Source organism: Schistocerca serialis, chromosome 7 (assembly GCF_023864345.2).
Source record: "Schistocerca serialis cubense isolate TAMUIC-IGC-003099 chromosome 7, iqSchSeri2.2, whole genome shotgun sequence".
NCBI lineage: Eukaryota > Metazoa > Arthropoda > Insecta > Orthoptera > Acrididae > Schistocerca > Schistocerca serialis.
In genome coordinates, this window is record NC_064644.1 from 125,330,302 (window position 1) to 125,344,753 (window position 14,452).

The 14,452-nt window shown below is 37.2% G+C and overlaps 1 protein-coding gene across 2 annotated transcripts in view; it reads left to right on the top strand.

Annotated features, from left to right (window-relative positions):
* LOC126412314 (ras GTPase-activating protein 1) overlaps nucleotides 1-14,452 on the top strand; it is a 149,893-nt gene that overhangs the window by 71,230 nt on the left and 64,211 nt on the right. For both annotated transcript variants that reach the window (XM_050081835.1, XM_050081834.1), the window contains exons 10-13: nucleotides 1,149-1,268; nucleotides 1,587-1,707; nucleotides 4,317-4,537; nucleotides 11,926-12,130. In XM_050081835.1, the coding sequence (XP_049937792.1) occupies nucleotides 1,149-1,268; nucleotides 1,587-1,707; nucleotides 4,317-4,537; nucleotides 11,926-12,130 (667 nt within the window). The remainder of the gene's footprint in view (nucleotides 1-1,148; nucleotides 1,269-1,586; nucleotides 1,708-4,316; nucleotides 4,538-11,925; nucleotides 12,131-14,452) is intronic.

A 14,452-nucleotide genomic window follows, 5' to 3' on the forward strand; every position in this document is an offset into this window, starting at 1 on the left:
TGTTTGTTATTACATGTTTGTCACATGACCCTACAGCACTGCTACATGGCCCTCAGCGGTACGTTGGTTAAGATTTGGACAGCAGGCAGGGGTTTACCAATAATAACAAGTCACACATGTACCCTGCACATCTTGAAAACTTCAAGTGGTGTGTATGCTTTCACCTGTGGGTTTATGTACAGACATTTGAGCACACAAAATAGTATTGTAGTATTCAATACATGACCTACTTCACTGCAAGTGTCAACTACCAAGTAATTGTAATCGAACTGTAATTATAATGTTTCATGTGTAGAGAAGACATCTGCATATACTGCAATAATATACGTGCAGATTATGATCAAATTTTAGATCTTCCTTTGGAAACGGACTTTAATTACCAAAGGTGTTACGCAAGAATGTAACAGTACTGTAGGGAGATCTAGTGGACAGCTGGAAGTCAGGAAAATAATGAAAGTAGTTAATTTATTTTCAAGGTGAAGAGGAGGAAGTCACTTTATTGATGGAGAAATCTGTTAAAGATCGGAAGACGGTTTAGTACTTGGCTACCTGAAAATTATTCCGATGTATAATAAAAGGAGACCAACAAGATTATGAAAGGATCTTAGCTGAAGACTCTACTGCAAAACTGAACATTATATGGATAAATCCAACAGATATAACACACTAAAAAACACACATAAAATATTCAGAAATCGGTTATTTCTGTTTTGTTCGAGATTGTTCGTACCTCCTGTTGTCACTTTTTCAGTGCTTTCGTCCTTTCACTCTAAAAGGACAGACCTCTAGTTCCAACAGTTCTCTTTCATCTACTACCTTCATTGTCTCAGAGGATTATGTAGTGGCATAATATTTACCTTACTTCATACTGTGCTCATTTGATTCATCTAATTAGATATAGATACTGATATATTGCAACTGCTTTAAAATGTATGCCTAGTCATCAATTTTTTGTCCCTGTTCCTTCGGAAACACTTAATTTCCCCTTCCCAGTTATTAAATTATTTGTAATACAGAAAGTGAATTGTGTTATCATTCAAAGCAGTCTTTTCTTCATATGTTTTGTGTGTTGTTTTTATTTCTTGTAGAATTCATGTGAGTGCATTTATTTATGGTCAATATGTGTTTGGTATTTCTTTCTTCCTCAGGTTGCCATACAAGTTAGTGCCAAACCCTTTTTGTATTATATCTCTTAATCAAGTGAAAGTGGCCCGTACAAAAGTAAAAACAGGGCCAGATCCAGTCTGGGATGAGGAGTTTGTTCTGGAGTAAGTGATATCTATATTTCATAAAACTACTTTTTTATCTGATGTACATGTGTGTGACATATTTTTGGCTTCTTTGTGCTATCAGGTATTGCACTTAATTGACACTACTGAAGCATAATTTTAAGTCTTTTCACCTTTTTAATGTAGACTGTAGTCTCTCCAGAAGACTGCATTTCAGTTGGAATTGCACATCAAGCCAGAAAAGATTTTCGTTATTGGAGTGAAATGAAACGTTACAGTTAACATAGAAATAACACACTTTGCAGTCATTTTGATTCTAATGATAGTACACCAATGGTTTTCTTTTTTTCTCCCCAGTGATGTCCCACCAGATGTTTTAACATTCACTGTAACTGTGTACAACAAAGGAAAGCGTTCAAAGGATACTGAAGTTGCTGAGTTGACAGTGGAGCTCAGTAGTTTGACCAATGGGGATGAGGTATATTGATTGTGTTATATTTAACAGTATTATAGTTCTTAGATGCACATAAAAATTGATCTGAAAACAGTGTTACACTAACTTTGGCTATTGTATGTACCAAATTTCTGTGTTTCTAGCATTATGATTTTTGTTTTATATGCCATCTTTTAGTTATTACTACGTTTAAATACAGAATGTAGAATCCTCTAAACATAGTTCCATGTCATTAAGAAATCTGCTGAGTTGTCTGCATTTTGTGGCTTCCTCCATTATAATACATGATTTTATTTTATTGCTCTTATTAATGCTTTCCTTCTTTAAGTACTTGCTGTCTAATTTTTTCCAGCTCTACTTGAATCATCTCCCATACTTCTGTAGTTTAATTGTACTGTTTATTTTCCCACATGTCAGCGTTGCCCTACCTCCAGAATAACATCTCATTTTTTGCTTTGTGTGGAGTTCCTTGATCATTTGCTGTACGACTGAAATCGGTATCACTGTTCAGTCACCATATGATACTCTCACTGTAAAGACCAAGAAATAAGCCCTGTGATGTTGATAAGCTATCTAGTTGGATAGTGCCCAATACTTTCAAGTTTTGTATTTATTCTATAATCAATATGAAATGTTGCAGCATTTCGTTTCTGTTCTGGAATTGGAGAGCTTTCTCTATAACTTAATGGTGTAGGAGGAGGAGACAGTCAGTGTAGATTGGAGATAGTACATTAGTAAGCACCTTATCAGCTTCGTTGATGACAGAAGGGGTGGAGTGATTAGTAAAAATTGATTTATAGAAATGAAAGGTGGGAATAATAATGCAAATAGAAAAGAAAAAAGGAGAGACAACGGGGGATAAAAAAATTAGTTAAACTAGAAACAGGAGTAATAAGTAATACAACCCAGTACGTTGTCCTCGATGGTGAGTGTTCATCAGAGGTGAGGGTATCATCTGGAGTGCCCCAGGGAAGTGTGATAGGTCCACTGTTGTTTTCTATCTACATAAATGATGTTTTGGATAGGGTGGATAGCAATGTGTGGCTGTTTGCTGATGATGCTGTGGTGTATGGGAAGGTGTCATCGTTGAGTGACTGTAGAAGGATACAAGATTACTTGGACAGGATTTGTGATTGGTGTAAAGAATGGCAGCTAACTCTAAATATAGACAAATGTAAATTAATGCAGATGAATAGGAAAAAGAATCCTGTAATGTTTGAATACTCCATTAGTAGTGTAGCGTTTGACACAGTCAATTCGATTAAATATTTGGGCGTAACATTGCAGAGTGATATGAAGTGGGACAAGCATGTAATGGCAGTTGTGGGGAAGGTGGATAGTCGTCTTCGGTTCATTGGTAGACTTTTGGGAAGATGTGGTTCATCTGTAAAGGAGACAGCTTATAAAACACTAATACGACCTATTCTTGAGTACTGCTCGAGCGTTTGGGATCCCTATCAGGTCGGATTGAGGGAGGACATAGAAGCAATTCAGAGGCGGGCTGCTAGGTTTGTTATTGGTAGGTTTGATCATCATGCAAGTGTTACGGAAATGCTTCAGGAACTCGGGTGGGAGTCTCTAGAGGAAAGGAGGCGTTCTTTTCGTGAATCGCTACTGAGGAAATTTAGAGAACCAGCATTTGAGGCTGACTGCAGTACAATTTTACTGCCGCCAACTTACATTTCGCGGAAAGACCACAAAGATAAGATAAGAGAGATTAGACCTCGTACAGAGACATACAGGCAGTCATTTTCCCTCGTTCTGTTTGGGAGTGGAACAGGGAGAGATGATGTTAGTTGTGGTACGAGGTACCCTCCGCCACGCACCGTATGGTCGATTTCCGAGTATGTATGTAGATGTAGAAGTGAAAGTTACATAAATAGCTAAATTTTACCATACAGAAAAATTCTGTTTATTAACAGAAGTTAACTACAGTAGGGTGACATTGTGAGAGGATTTTTATGCTGGATGACTGTGCATAATGAATGGTCCTGCCATAAGTGGGATTAATGCAGGAAAGAAAAGTAGATAACACAACATTTGTAAACAAAATGTCGAGGTCAAGTGTGATGTAACAGTTCTGAAACACTGTACTCATATTGGAGTGATATACCAATATTGGAACAGTATGGTTTCAAATCCAAGTTTCCTTTTAAGATTCTCCTATTGTGTCTGTAAATAAGTTTGTGTGATTGCTTTCACAGTTATTCCAGCAAGTTCACAGTGAATTCCGTTCAGACTCTTCATCTGAAGAACTGATAACTTACATGTTCTGTCATGTTAAAAGCTGACGACAACAAAAATGAAAAATGTGGAGGGTGCAATAGCTTTCAAGATGAGTGTACTCTGCAATGCCTCTCCTGTGTTTATAAGATTTTTGCATTTAGAGTAGTGTATCAGCTTCTGCTCTGCTTTCTCCAAAAATGCTATGTTTGCAGATGTTGTCCTTGTGTTGATTTTATGGTACATTAATATAGCTCTGTCTGCTTAAGAGCTATGCTAATGTATTTGTTAATTCAGTTTTTTTTCAGTAAATTGTCATTATTCAGTGATAATTAATATCTTTTCTGACTTCACGTTCGGAACTCAGAAAGTGGAATGGATACAGCTATGTCATGTTTTTACCTCTTCAGACGGAGGACTGGTACCAGCTGTCGGGCATCACACCAATCGGCGAATGGGGCTCACTACGTCTGCGCACAAGATATCTCCATGACCTTATAATGCCACAAGAAGAGTACTCTCCACTGCAGCAGTTGGTACTGGATCCATCTCTGGAAGTGGTTCGAGCTTTGGCAGACACATGCCACTTGGACAGAGCCCCACTAGCTACTTCTTTGCTGCGTATTTTTAGGTATGATTTTGCAGTTAAATTTTTTCACTGAAGGAAAATATTTTTATGCTTTGACAGAAAGTGTGTATCCATTAGCCAAGTATTTTAACTGGTGGTAGATATGATGGGTTCTTTTAATTTAATGTATGTGCTCACCTGTTTTCAATCAGTGCCACATTTTTTACTTCACTTATAAATCATTTTCTGCTACACTAGCAACTACTGCTTTTTGCATATTCATTTCCAAGTTGTTGTTGTTGTTGTTGTTGTTGTTGTTTATGGTGATGGTGGTGACCCCCCCCCCCCCCCAAATTATGAGTCTGGCTCCAGCTGCCAGAGACTGTGGTCGTGTGTGTGTGTGTGTGTGTGTGTGTGTGTGTGTTTAATTTTGACAAAGGTCTTGTTGACCAGCAGCTAATTGTCCGACAGTCTCTTTGTTGTGCCCTTCTGTGACTCAGCATCTCTGCTATACTATGAGTAGCAACTATTTCTTTTATTATATTGATACTTATTCCAATGTAACATTGTTACAGTCCATCCTAGATTTTCCATTGTTTAACAAAGTTATTCTCATACAAATAGAACTGTTTCATTAGGGAAGTAATACATATTTATTTTTCTTTCCCACTACTTTAAAAATTTTCATTTAACATAAAACAGTTAAATACTTGAAGCTACAACTGTTATTTAGTGCAAACTCCAACATAAGAAATTCTCCTAAGGGGATAAATCAGCTTTATTTTAATATAAAAAATAAAATTAAAAACCTTGACAATATTTTCATAGTAAAATTATAGCTTACAGCAAACATTATGCCGCCTCATGATTCATCTAATGTGTTGTAACTATTTCTTCCTATGATGTATCATTTGCTTTATCTTGGTGTGGCCACTGTTCTCTCCAACTTTTTTCTAATTGCTTTAAAATCCAGAATTGCTACACCACATTTCTAGGAGTAACTTGTGATACTACTTTCGAGTTAACAAATTGTGTATTATCTCATCGCTAAGTATAAGAACTGCACTATATGACTACTGCCAACATTCTGTATGCAGGATAATAGTAGTCTGGCAAAAGTTCATTCCTTTGCATCTGGCAGCATTCCTTCATTGTTAATATTACAATGCTTTGGTAGTCTGTGAATCTCCAGGGCAGGCTGGTGAGGCCAGCGATCCATGGAATACATATTTGTGCGTCCGAGTAGGTATTTTCAATTGTGAAATCAGTGCTATAGCCATCCCATGTTGAAAGTGCACATTGTTCCTTAATATAGCTTGATGATGATGATGATGATGATGATGATGATGATGAAGTCTCATGCTCCATAACAGAGCGTAGGGGACTATGTGAGAGACCCGCACCACTGTACTAGGCAAGGTCCTAGTGGAGGTGGTTTGCCATTGCCTTCCTCCGGCCGTAATGGGGATGAATGATGATGATGAAGACAACACAACACCCAGTCATCTTGAGGCAGGTGAAAATTCCTGACCCCGCCAGGAATCGAACCCGGGACCCCATGCTCAGGAAGCGAGAACGCTTTCGTGAGACCAAGAGCTGTGGACTAATATAGCTTATTCCATACAAAATAAAAATAAAATCTCCACACAATATCGGTACCTCTAAATTCAAGAAGTTATAAAATAACTTTTTGTTATGAGTATCATTTGTAAGAGCAATGCACTGTCCATAGGGATCCAATGAAGAAAAGATGTGTTTCTTCAATAGAATTTCAGAAGGGGGTACCAAGAGGATTGCTGCTCATTTGGATTTCAGTGTGACAGATGAGTAGGGTGCCGCAGTGGCAGTATTTGAATGTGGGAAAAGCAGTAGAGAGATACAGTCGCTCAGAGAGAGGAAGAAATGATGGAAAAAGGAAGATCAAGGGAGCCCGAGACGAAGGAGGATAGAAGATAGACCCTAAAGGTGGGACCAAGCGGAGTGTCATAGTGGCTAGCACACTGGACTCGCATTTGGGAGGACAACAGTTCAATCCTGTGTCCGCCCATCCTGATTTAGATTTTCCGTGATTTCCCTAAATCACTGCAGGCAAATGCTGGGATGCTTCCTTTGAAAGGGCACAGCCGACTTCCTTCCCCATCCATCCCTAATCTGATGAGACTGATGACATCTCTGTCTGGTCTCCTTCCCCAAGACAACCCAACCTAAAGGTGAATATCCTTCCCCCTCCACCCCAGCTTCCCACCTTGTACTTCAGTGGCACACTGGAGGATAGTGGTATTTGCCAGTCCTGCAGTACATACACTACCAGCATCAACCACAAAGTACTTGAATTTGATTTAGCTCCTTTTTATAGAAACTTGTTACATCAATCCTCTGATCACTTTTTGTACTCTCCTTTAGTTGATTGCCGTCAGCCATGTTCTCCTGATCATCAGGCACAATTTATACTTTGTGCATAACAATAATTATGATATATCAGCAATATTAGTGTGTCATCTAATTTAAACACTCCATAAAACTATTACTATTACCACCTATCCAGTAGAAAGTAGTAACAACCCTTGTATATCATTATTTGTAATAAAAATTAAGTATAAAGCATTGTCATCTCATAGAAAAGTAATATAATTACTAATCTTCTTCATCATTAGTACTACATAGAATATTATAAATTGTTCAGTGAATTCCATAACTGGCATCCAGTACACTACTCGTATTTAAATTAATCACAGCCGTAGCTAAAGGTAGACATAGGAATCTCAATGGGAAGGTCTAATTACTCCAGCTACAAGATCTAAAACTGCAGATGAGATACTTATTAATTGACCCCCTTCATTGCGGCTACTAGTGTGTGTGATCCTAGTAGGCTGGTAAGTGATTTCTGTTATGATCTCCCTTACTCATGTATTTTGGCCACCTGATCCTTTACATTCTCTATGTGACAGTCTAGCTCCCATATTTTTCTCAGCCTCAACTGTAGGCTTTTTTCTAAAACACCTATTCTTCCGTTTCATCAACTTTCCATCAGTTTCATATTGTTATAAAAAAGGCTGAAAGAGCGTTGTGGAAGATGGCAACATTTCAGCTGACTTTCAGAGACTCTGTTCTTCCAGAGTACTTTAAAGTCATGATTTATCACTTAAACACTTGTAAGGTCTAGGCAGCATGTAGAAATCATAGTTAAATAGCCTCTGAACCTGGCACCACATGTTAGTCTTGTCAGTTGTGCATTAACTGTAGTGACAATTATACCATCTAGAATCAGGATTGTCATATTACTTGAACGTGAAGTAGATCCAAAAATTTAAGTGAATAAATTCATACAAAACAGCAAAGCAGTAAAATCATACAAATCACAACAGTTCCCTAATTCTTCAATGTCTTTTGCTGCTACTGTGAATAAACTAATGCAAAAAGTTGATATCTCCACAGACAGAGGCACTCTAACAAGAAATCTTAGTTGTGTCAGAAAAATCTGATTACATTTCTACAGAGTCCATGTACAATGAAGGAACCATCGTAGGTTCTCCAATTTGGTAACAAGATGAGGATAAAGGCACAGAAAGCCATTACTGTTAATAACTGCTCTGACACAGCAGTGAAAAGTTCCTTTCACAGGGATAAGATCATTGTATTTGTAAAAAATGCATTTTGATCCTACTGACACCAATGCACCGTGGGAGGTTGCTGTATTCTCCACTTAGGTGGAATGGCTGTTTTTCTAGATAATGCAGGTTACAGATATTTAAGAGGTTGCCATTTAAGAGTCCAAGCAACATACGAGATAACAGTATACTTACTGCCACAAGAAGCTATAGACTGTAGTGGTCTCATGGTCTCATAATACAGTTCCCTTGCTCATTTCTCATAACGAAGTATTGTGAAGTATAATCCACTTGCCACTATAATCAAGGCGTCAAGAACCTCATGATAGTTCAAGAATTGTGTATTGTAAGCTCTGACACCAACACAAAAGCTCAGCAGTACTGTAGGGCCATTCAGCAGTTCTGTAGGGCCATCTTCCGGCGTAAACCACTCACTGTGTTTCACAGATCTCACAAAAAATGATTTGATGACATGCCTTAACACACAGATGTTCCACATAACAGTTACCGTATTTACTCGAATCTAAGCCGCACTTTTTTTCCGGTTTTTGTAATCCAAAAAACCGCCTGTGGCTTAGAATCGAGTGCAAAGCAAGCGGGAGTTCTGAAAAATGTTGGTGGGTGCCGCCACAACTAACTTCTGCCGTCGAATATATGTAGCGCCACACAGGCATGCTTTGTAGGCACAAAGATACATACTGGCACCAAAATCTCTGCGTCAGTAAATAAATAAAAAAAAAAAAAAAAGTGGAAGACGAGCCTTTTTCCTGCGCCCAGAGTTTCGACCACTGCATTTTGGTACATTATCCAACGAAGTAAATATAAATTCTGTATTGTTGATCTTCGAATGTAGCAGCATTTCAATGTACTACGAAAATCCGACTGGCAAGACTGTTTGGGATGTTTGTCAATATGGCCAACTCTACGTTCTGAATTTTTTCCTACCTGTGAGAAGAGATGGTTGCTAATAGGAGCTTTTATGAATTGAATTGTGAATCACATGTAGTATTCTCTTCGCCATAAGATTAATACGAATATAAACATTTTGCCATGTATTGTTTCGTGTTTGCTACTATCTCATTTAAATCCTGTCTGCCTAATAAACTACGAAACTAGAGTGAGACAACAGCAAACGGGGAAGAATATACATATCATGTCATGTTTATATTCGTATTATTCTTATGCCTGATAGTGATACAGTCAGAAATGAAGCACGGCAACTGACTAGATTTTTAAATCTAAGATGTCTCTTTTCTGTGCAGAATGTAATGAACTAAAGAGGCGCCTGCAAAGATTTTGGAACGGAGAAAAATTTTCGCTAAAATTTCGTTCAGAACATCATCTATCATACGCAGTCTGTTATTTGGTTCTTGTTGATCATTATCAAAGAAAGCAGTAGTGTAAGTAACAACAAATGTTTCGCTAATGAGACGACTCCTCTCTATTTTTTATTTGCAAGCGGCGGTAGCGCGCACAAAAGCAAGCCACGCCGCGAGCGGCGACAGGCCGTAAACACGCACTATCAGAATGCGACAAACAATGCATGACACAGTGCAGTAATGCATTTTCAGCTTGGAGTGACGTAAACACCTATAATAAAGAGAATGGCACTTATCAGATCAAAGAAAAATAAGCAATCAATTCAAACCAGACGAAGCACGTGAAAAAGGAAGGATATCCGTATAAATACGGACGGAGCGCGTGACACGTAGCAATGGCTACCTGGTAAACCGTAACTGCTAAGCTTACGACTCGAACCAAACTACTGCAGCTGTATCGTCATTCATTCAACCTAAATTGTGTCTCATATTACAACTAGACGAACTTTGTTTCAATTTGGAGATGCGGCCTAACACTTTTCTCTCCCCTTGAATTTCGAGTCTCAAATTTCAGGTGTGGCTTAGATTCGGGAAAAATTTTTTTCCTTGATTTCGAGTCTCATTTTTCAGGTGCGGTTTAGATTCGAGTGTGGCTTAGATTTGAGTAAATACGGTAGATATACTTCTTGTCCTTAGTCAGCATAACTATGTCTATACTGTACAAACAGAGCTTTTTTGAATAGTCAAGATCTGCCACATACGTATTGAGCATGCAGTAAAGGAAACAAAAGAAAAATTTTGAGTAGGAATTAAAATCCATGGAGAAGTAATAAAAACTTTGAGGTTTGTCGACGACATTGTAATTCAGTCAGAGACAGCAAAGGACCTGGAAGAGCAGTTGAACGGAATGGACAGTGTCTTGAAAGGAGGATATAAGATGAACACCAACAAAAGCAAAACGAGCATAATGGAATGTAGTCGAATTAAATCAGGTGATGCTGAGGGAATGAGATTAGAAAATGGGACACTTAAAATAGTAGATGTGTTTTGCTATTTGGGGAGCAAAATAAGTGATGATGGTCAAAGTAGAGAGGATATAAAATGTATACTGACAATGGCAAGGAAAGTGTTTCTGAAGAAGAAAAATTTGTTAACATCGAGTATAGATTTAAGTGTCAGGAAGTTGTTTCTGTAAGTACTTGTATGGAGTGTAGCTATGTATGGAAGTGAAACATGGACAATAAATAGTTTAGACAAGAAGAGAATAGAAGCTTTTGAAATGTGGTGCTACAGAAGAATGCTGAAGATTAGATGGGTAGATCACATAACTAATGAGGATGTACTGAATAGAATTGGGGATAAGAGGAATTTGTGGTACAACTTGACTGAAAGGATGGATCGGTGGGTAGGACATGTTCTGAGGCATCAGGGGAGGGCAGCGTGGAGGGTAAAAATCATAGCAGATTCAGAAGGATGTAGGTTGTAGTAGGTACTTGGAGGGGTTAAGTAGTTTGCACAGGATAGAGTAGCATGGAGAGCAGCATCAAACCAGTTTCTGGACTGAAGACCCCAACAACAACAAACTTGTGTACTACAAAACTATTCAGTGTAATTTATTTTTCAAATTAAAGGTCTCTCAAACATACAACATTTTTGGGAAAATAAAACAGTGGAAAATCCTGGATGGAATGTAACAATATTATGGAAAGGATAATTGCTACTCAACATATAGTGGAGATGCTGAGTTGCAGATAGGCACAACAAAAGGACTGTCAGAAAGTAAGATTTCTGACAGTCTTTTTGTCATGCCTATCTGCAAGTCAGCATTTCCACTATATGGTGAGTAACAACTACCCTTTTCGCAATATTGTTACAGTTTTGGTAAAATTAGTCATGCAGAAGTGTCAGAAAATCTGACGTCAGTTACTAAAACTATTACTCGAATGGAGTTCATTGGAAGTAGGGCATCTTTGTTTGATGTCAACTGCAGAATTATAGTGCTTTACACAGAAAATGAACTGTCATTTTACAGTTATATGTGTACTTCAGGCTTGTGACAAAATTAAATTCCAATTTTAACATTCAGCAACTATCAGTCAACAAAACTAATGCCCTCAGATTTAAAACATTTTTAAGTGGGAACCAAAAAAGGGCCAAATTTTGTGACATTTCATTTAAAAAAAAAAAAAGAGAGATTTTACATGCAAGTTACCTCTTGTTTTGTAATCCATTTTAAGCTATAAGTTGCCATTTAACTGGCTGGGTGAAGCAGTCCAAAAGGTTGGAGGAAGGCAAGGACATACCACCTAGTATACGACTGTGCCTAATAAACTTTGTGGTGTTCAAACCAAACTTTGTTTTAAGGGCAGCTTTAATTATAGAGAAGGATTCATATTCCTAGTAGTGTGAAAATGCTGAGTTTACAGTCAGTTTCACCTTGTACTGTTTATGTAAATATCTTCGTGTAAATAACTAAAAGATCTTTGTGGAGGCAATTGGTATAGTGTGATAATTTTGTATGCAGGTATGAAAGGAAGGAAGCTGACCTGTTGAAAGCACTAAATGAAGCTGAGATCGAGAAAGAAGAAGAAACATCTACGCTTTTCCGAGCAGCATCTCTCACAACTACCCTCATGGACTTATATATGAAATCTGTCTGCACTGGTTTTCTACAATCAGCTATTCAGGATACTATTTTAAAACTGCTTGAATCGAAACAGTCATGTGAGGTAAATATGCAAATAAGTCATTGAGACGTCAGTAAAGCATTGTCCGTATTATAGCATCTCTCTTCTGATTTATAAGCTGCGTTTTTGAGTATTATATTCTTTTGTTGTGTTTTGTAGTTTTTCATTGCCAAAATACCAATCTAAAAAATACAAGGAATCATTGCATTATGAAAATATAGAAATAAAAATAAATTACTAATACTTTGAAGATGGAGGTAGGCCACTACTACCGGATAACAATGAATTGAATGCATTAATGTCTCATCTTTGTTGCTAATTTTGTGGCGTTGAAAATATCTTTGAATTTGAGGGAATTTTCATTTTTATTTTCATCTTTGTTATGTGATTTGCCTGGTCTGTTAATTGTATTGTTTTCTCATCTTTGTAGTGACAACATATTTGTTAGTTCTAAAATCAGTTTTAACTGTGTATTAAGTGCGAAGTGATATCATATTTGATGATAGTAATAAAAAGGCTACTACAGGTTTGGGAAGTTAATCATATCTTAAGTAGTAATACCTATGTTAATCTAGTTTTCTCAACATCTAAGTTGACAAGGGTTTAATGGTTGGGAAAAACTTTATTAAGCTTTTTTCTCCCATAGTTTAAAATATTTGTGCAGCTGTCCATATGCCCTCTTTCTTCAGCACTTTAAAATTTTTTATGCTGGTGTTCTGAGATGCATTCTCCAAATACAAAAGTTATTATTTATTTATTATTTGGAGCTTTTCCTCATTACATAGGCTTATCTCCAACATAAGAATTTACTCGGAAATTACGATACAAAGAATAAACATTTTTAAACTATATTTTCAAAATATTCCTCCAGGTGTTTCAATCTTGTGTGTCCTCTTCTTCTGTGCCCATTCTCCTCATTGTGTGCTGTGCATTTTGGAGTCAGATGGTCATAAGTCGTCTTCTTCTTCTTCTCCCCTCCAGTTCCCGCTCCAGTAACAGTTTTGGTATTCTGGATTCCCCCATTTGTCGTACATGCCTGTACCACTGTAATTTCTTCCTGTCCATTATGTCATATATTCTATCTTTTATTTCCATTCTCCTTATTATTTCAGTATTCCTTTTCTTCTCTTTCCTGGAGAATCTTGCAGATCTTCTCCAGAAGTCCATCTCTAGCTTTTGTAATTTTTTTGTGTGCTTCAGGTTAATTGTCCAGGTCTCCATCCCATACAGAACCACACTCTCTAATATTGATTTGTGTATTAATTTTTTACTTCTGCTCATTACATTCCTGATCCATAAGACTGAGTTAAGCATCCCAATGACCTTCCGTCCGCCACTAATTCTTTTATTGATTTCAGACCCTGATTTTCCCTTGATTTCTAAAATGGATCCCAAATAACAGAAAGTGTTTATCTTTTTGATTTTCTTTCCTTCATTGTATAGCTCATCTGAATCATTACCGTATTTACTCGAATCTAAGCTGCACTTTTTTTCCGGTTTTTGTAATCCAAAAATGTTCTTCTTGGGTTCTGAAATTTTTTTCCAGTTTGTTTTTAATTACTTTTGCAAAAATTCTCATTAGCGTGTTTCTAACACAAATCCTCAATAGTTTGAACAAATTTTGCGATCCCCTTTCTTAAATATGGTATTAATGTAACCTAGCTTCACCTCGTTGAGTATTGAATCTCCATGTACCATTTTGTTGAAGAGCTGTGTTATCAGTTTCACAATTTTGTCACCACCATATTTCAGACACTCCAGACTGATATTACCTGGTCCAGGTGATTTACCATTCTTTCCTGTTCTCAATGCCTGAAGTACTTCACTTTTTAAAATCTGGATCTCATCATCTTCATGTCCAGTTTCTTCCACTGTTTCTTCTTCTAGATATTCTTCTCTGTCCTCATTTAATAATTTTTGGAAATACTCTTCCCATTCCTGTTTTGTTATCAGTTGGAGATTGGTTTTGTTTTTTGTATCCTGTCAATGCCCTTTTAATACTGGCCATGATTCTTTTGCTCTCCCAAATCCTAATTTTCTATTAACCTTGGCACATGTTCTTTCCCATGCTTCATTTTTTGCCATCCTTATTTTTTTCATCACTTCATTCTTCTTTTCTTTGTATATTGATCTTGTTTCTTCTGATGTATCATTCAACCACTGAAGGAACGCATTTCGTTTTTCTCTAACGAGGACTTCTGTTTGGTCTGACCACCACTCTGCTGCACGGTTGTCGTTGCTATCTTTTCTACCCAACATCTCTGTTGCTGTGATTTTCACATTAGTTTTTATATAGTCATATATTTCCTCTGTACTTCCTTCAGATGATTCATGTAGGCTGTCAATATTAAAAGGTAAATTTTC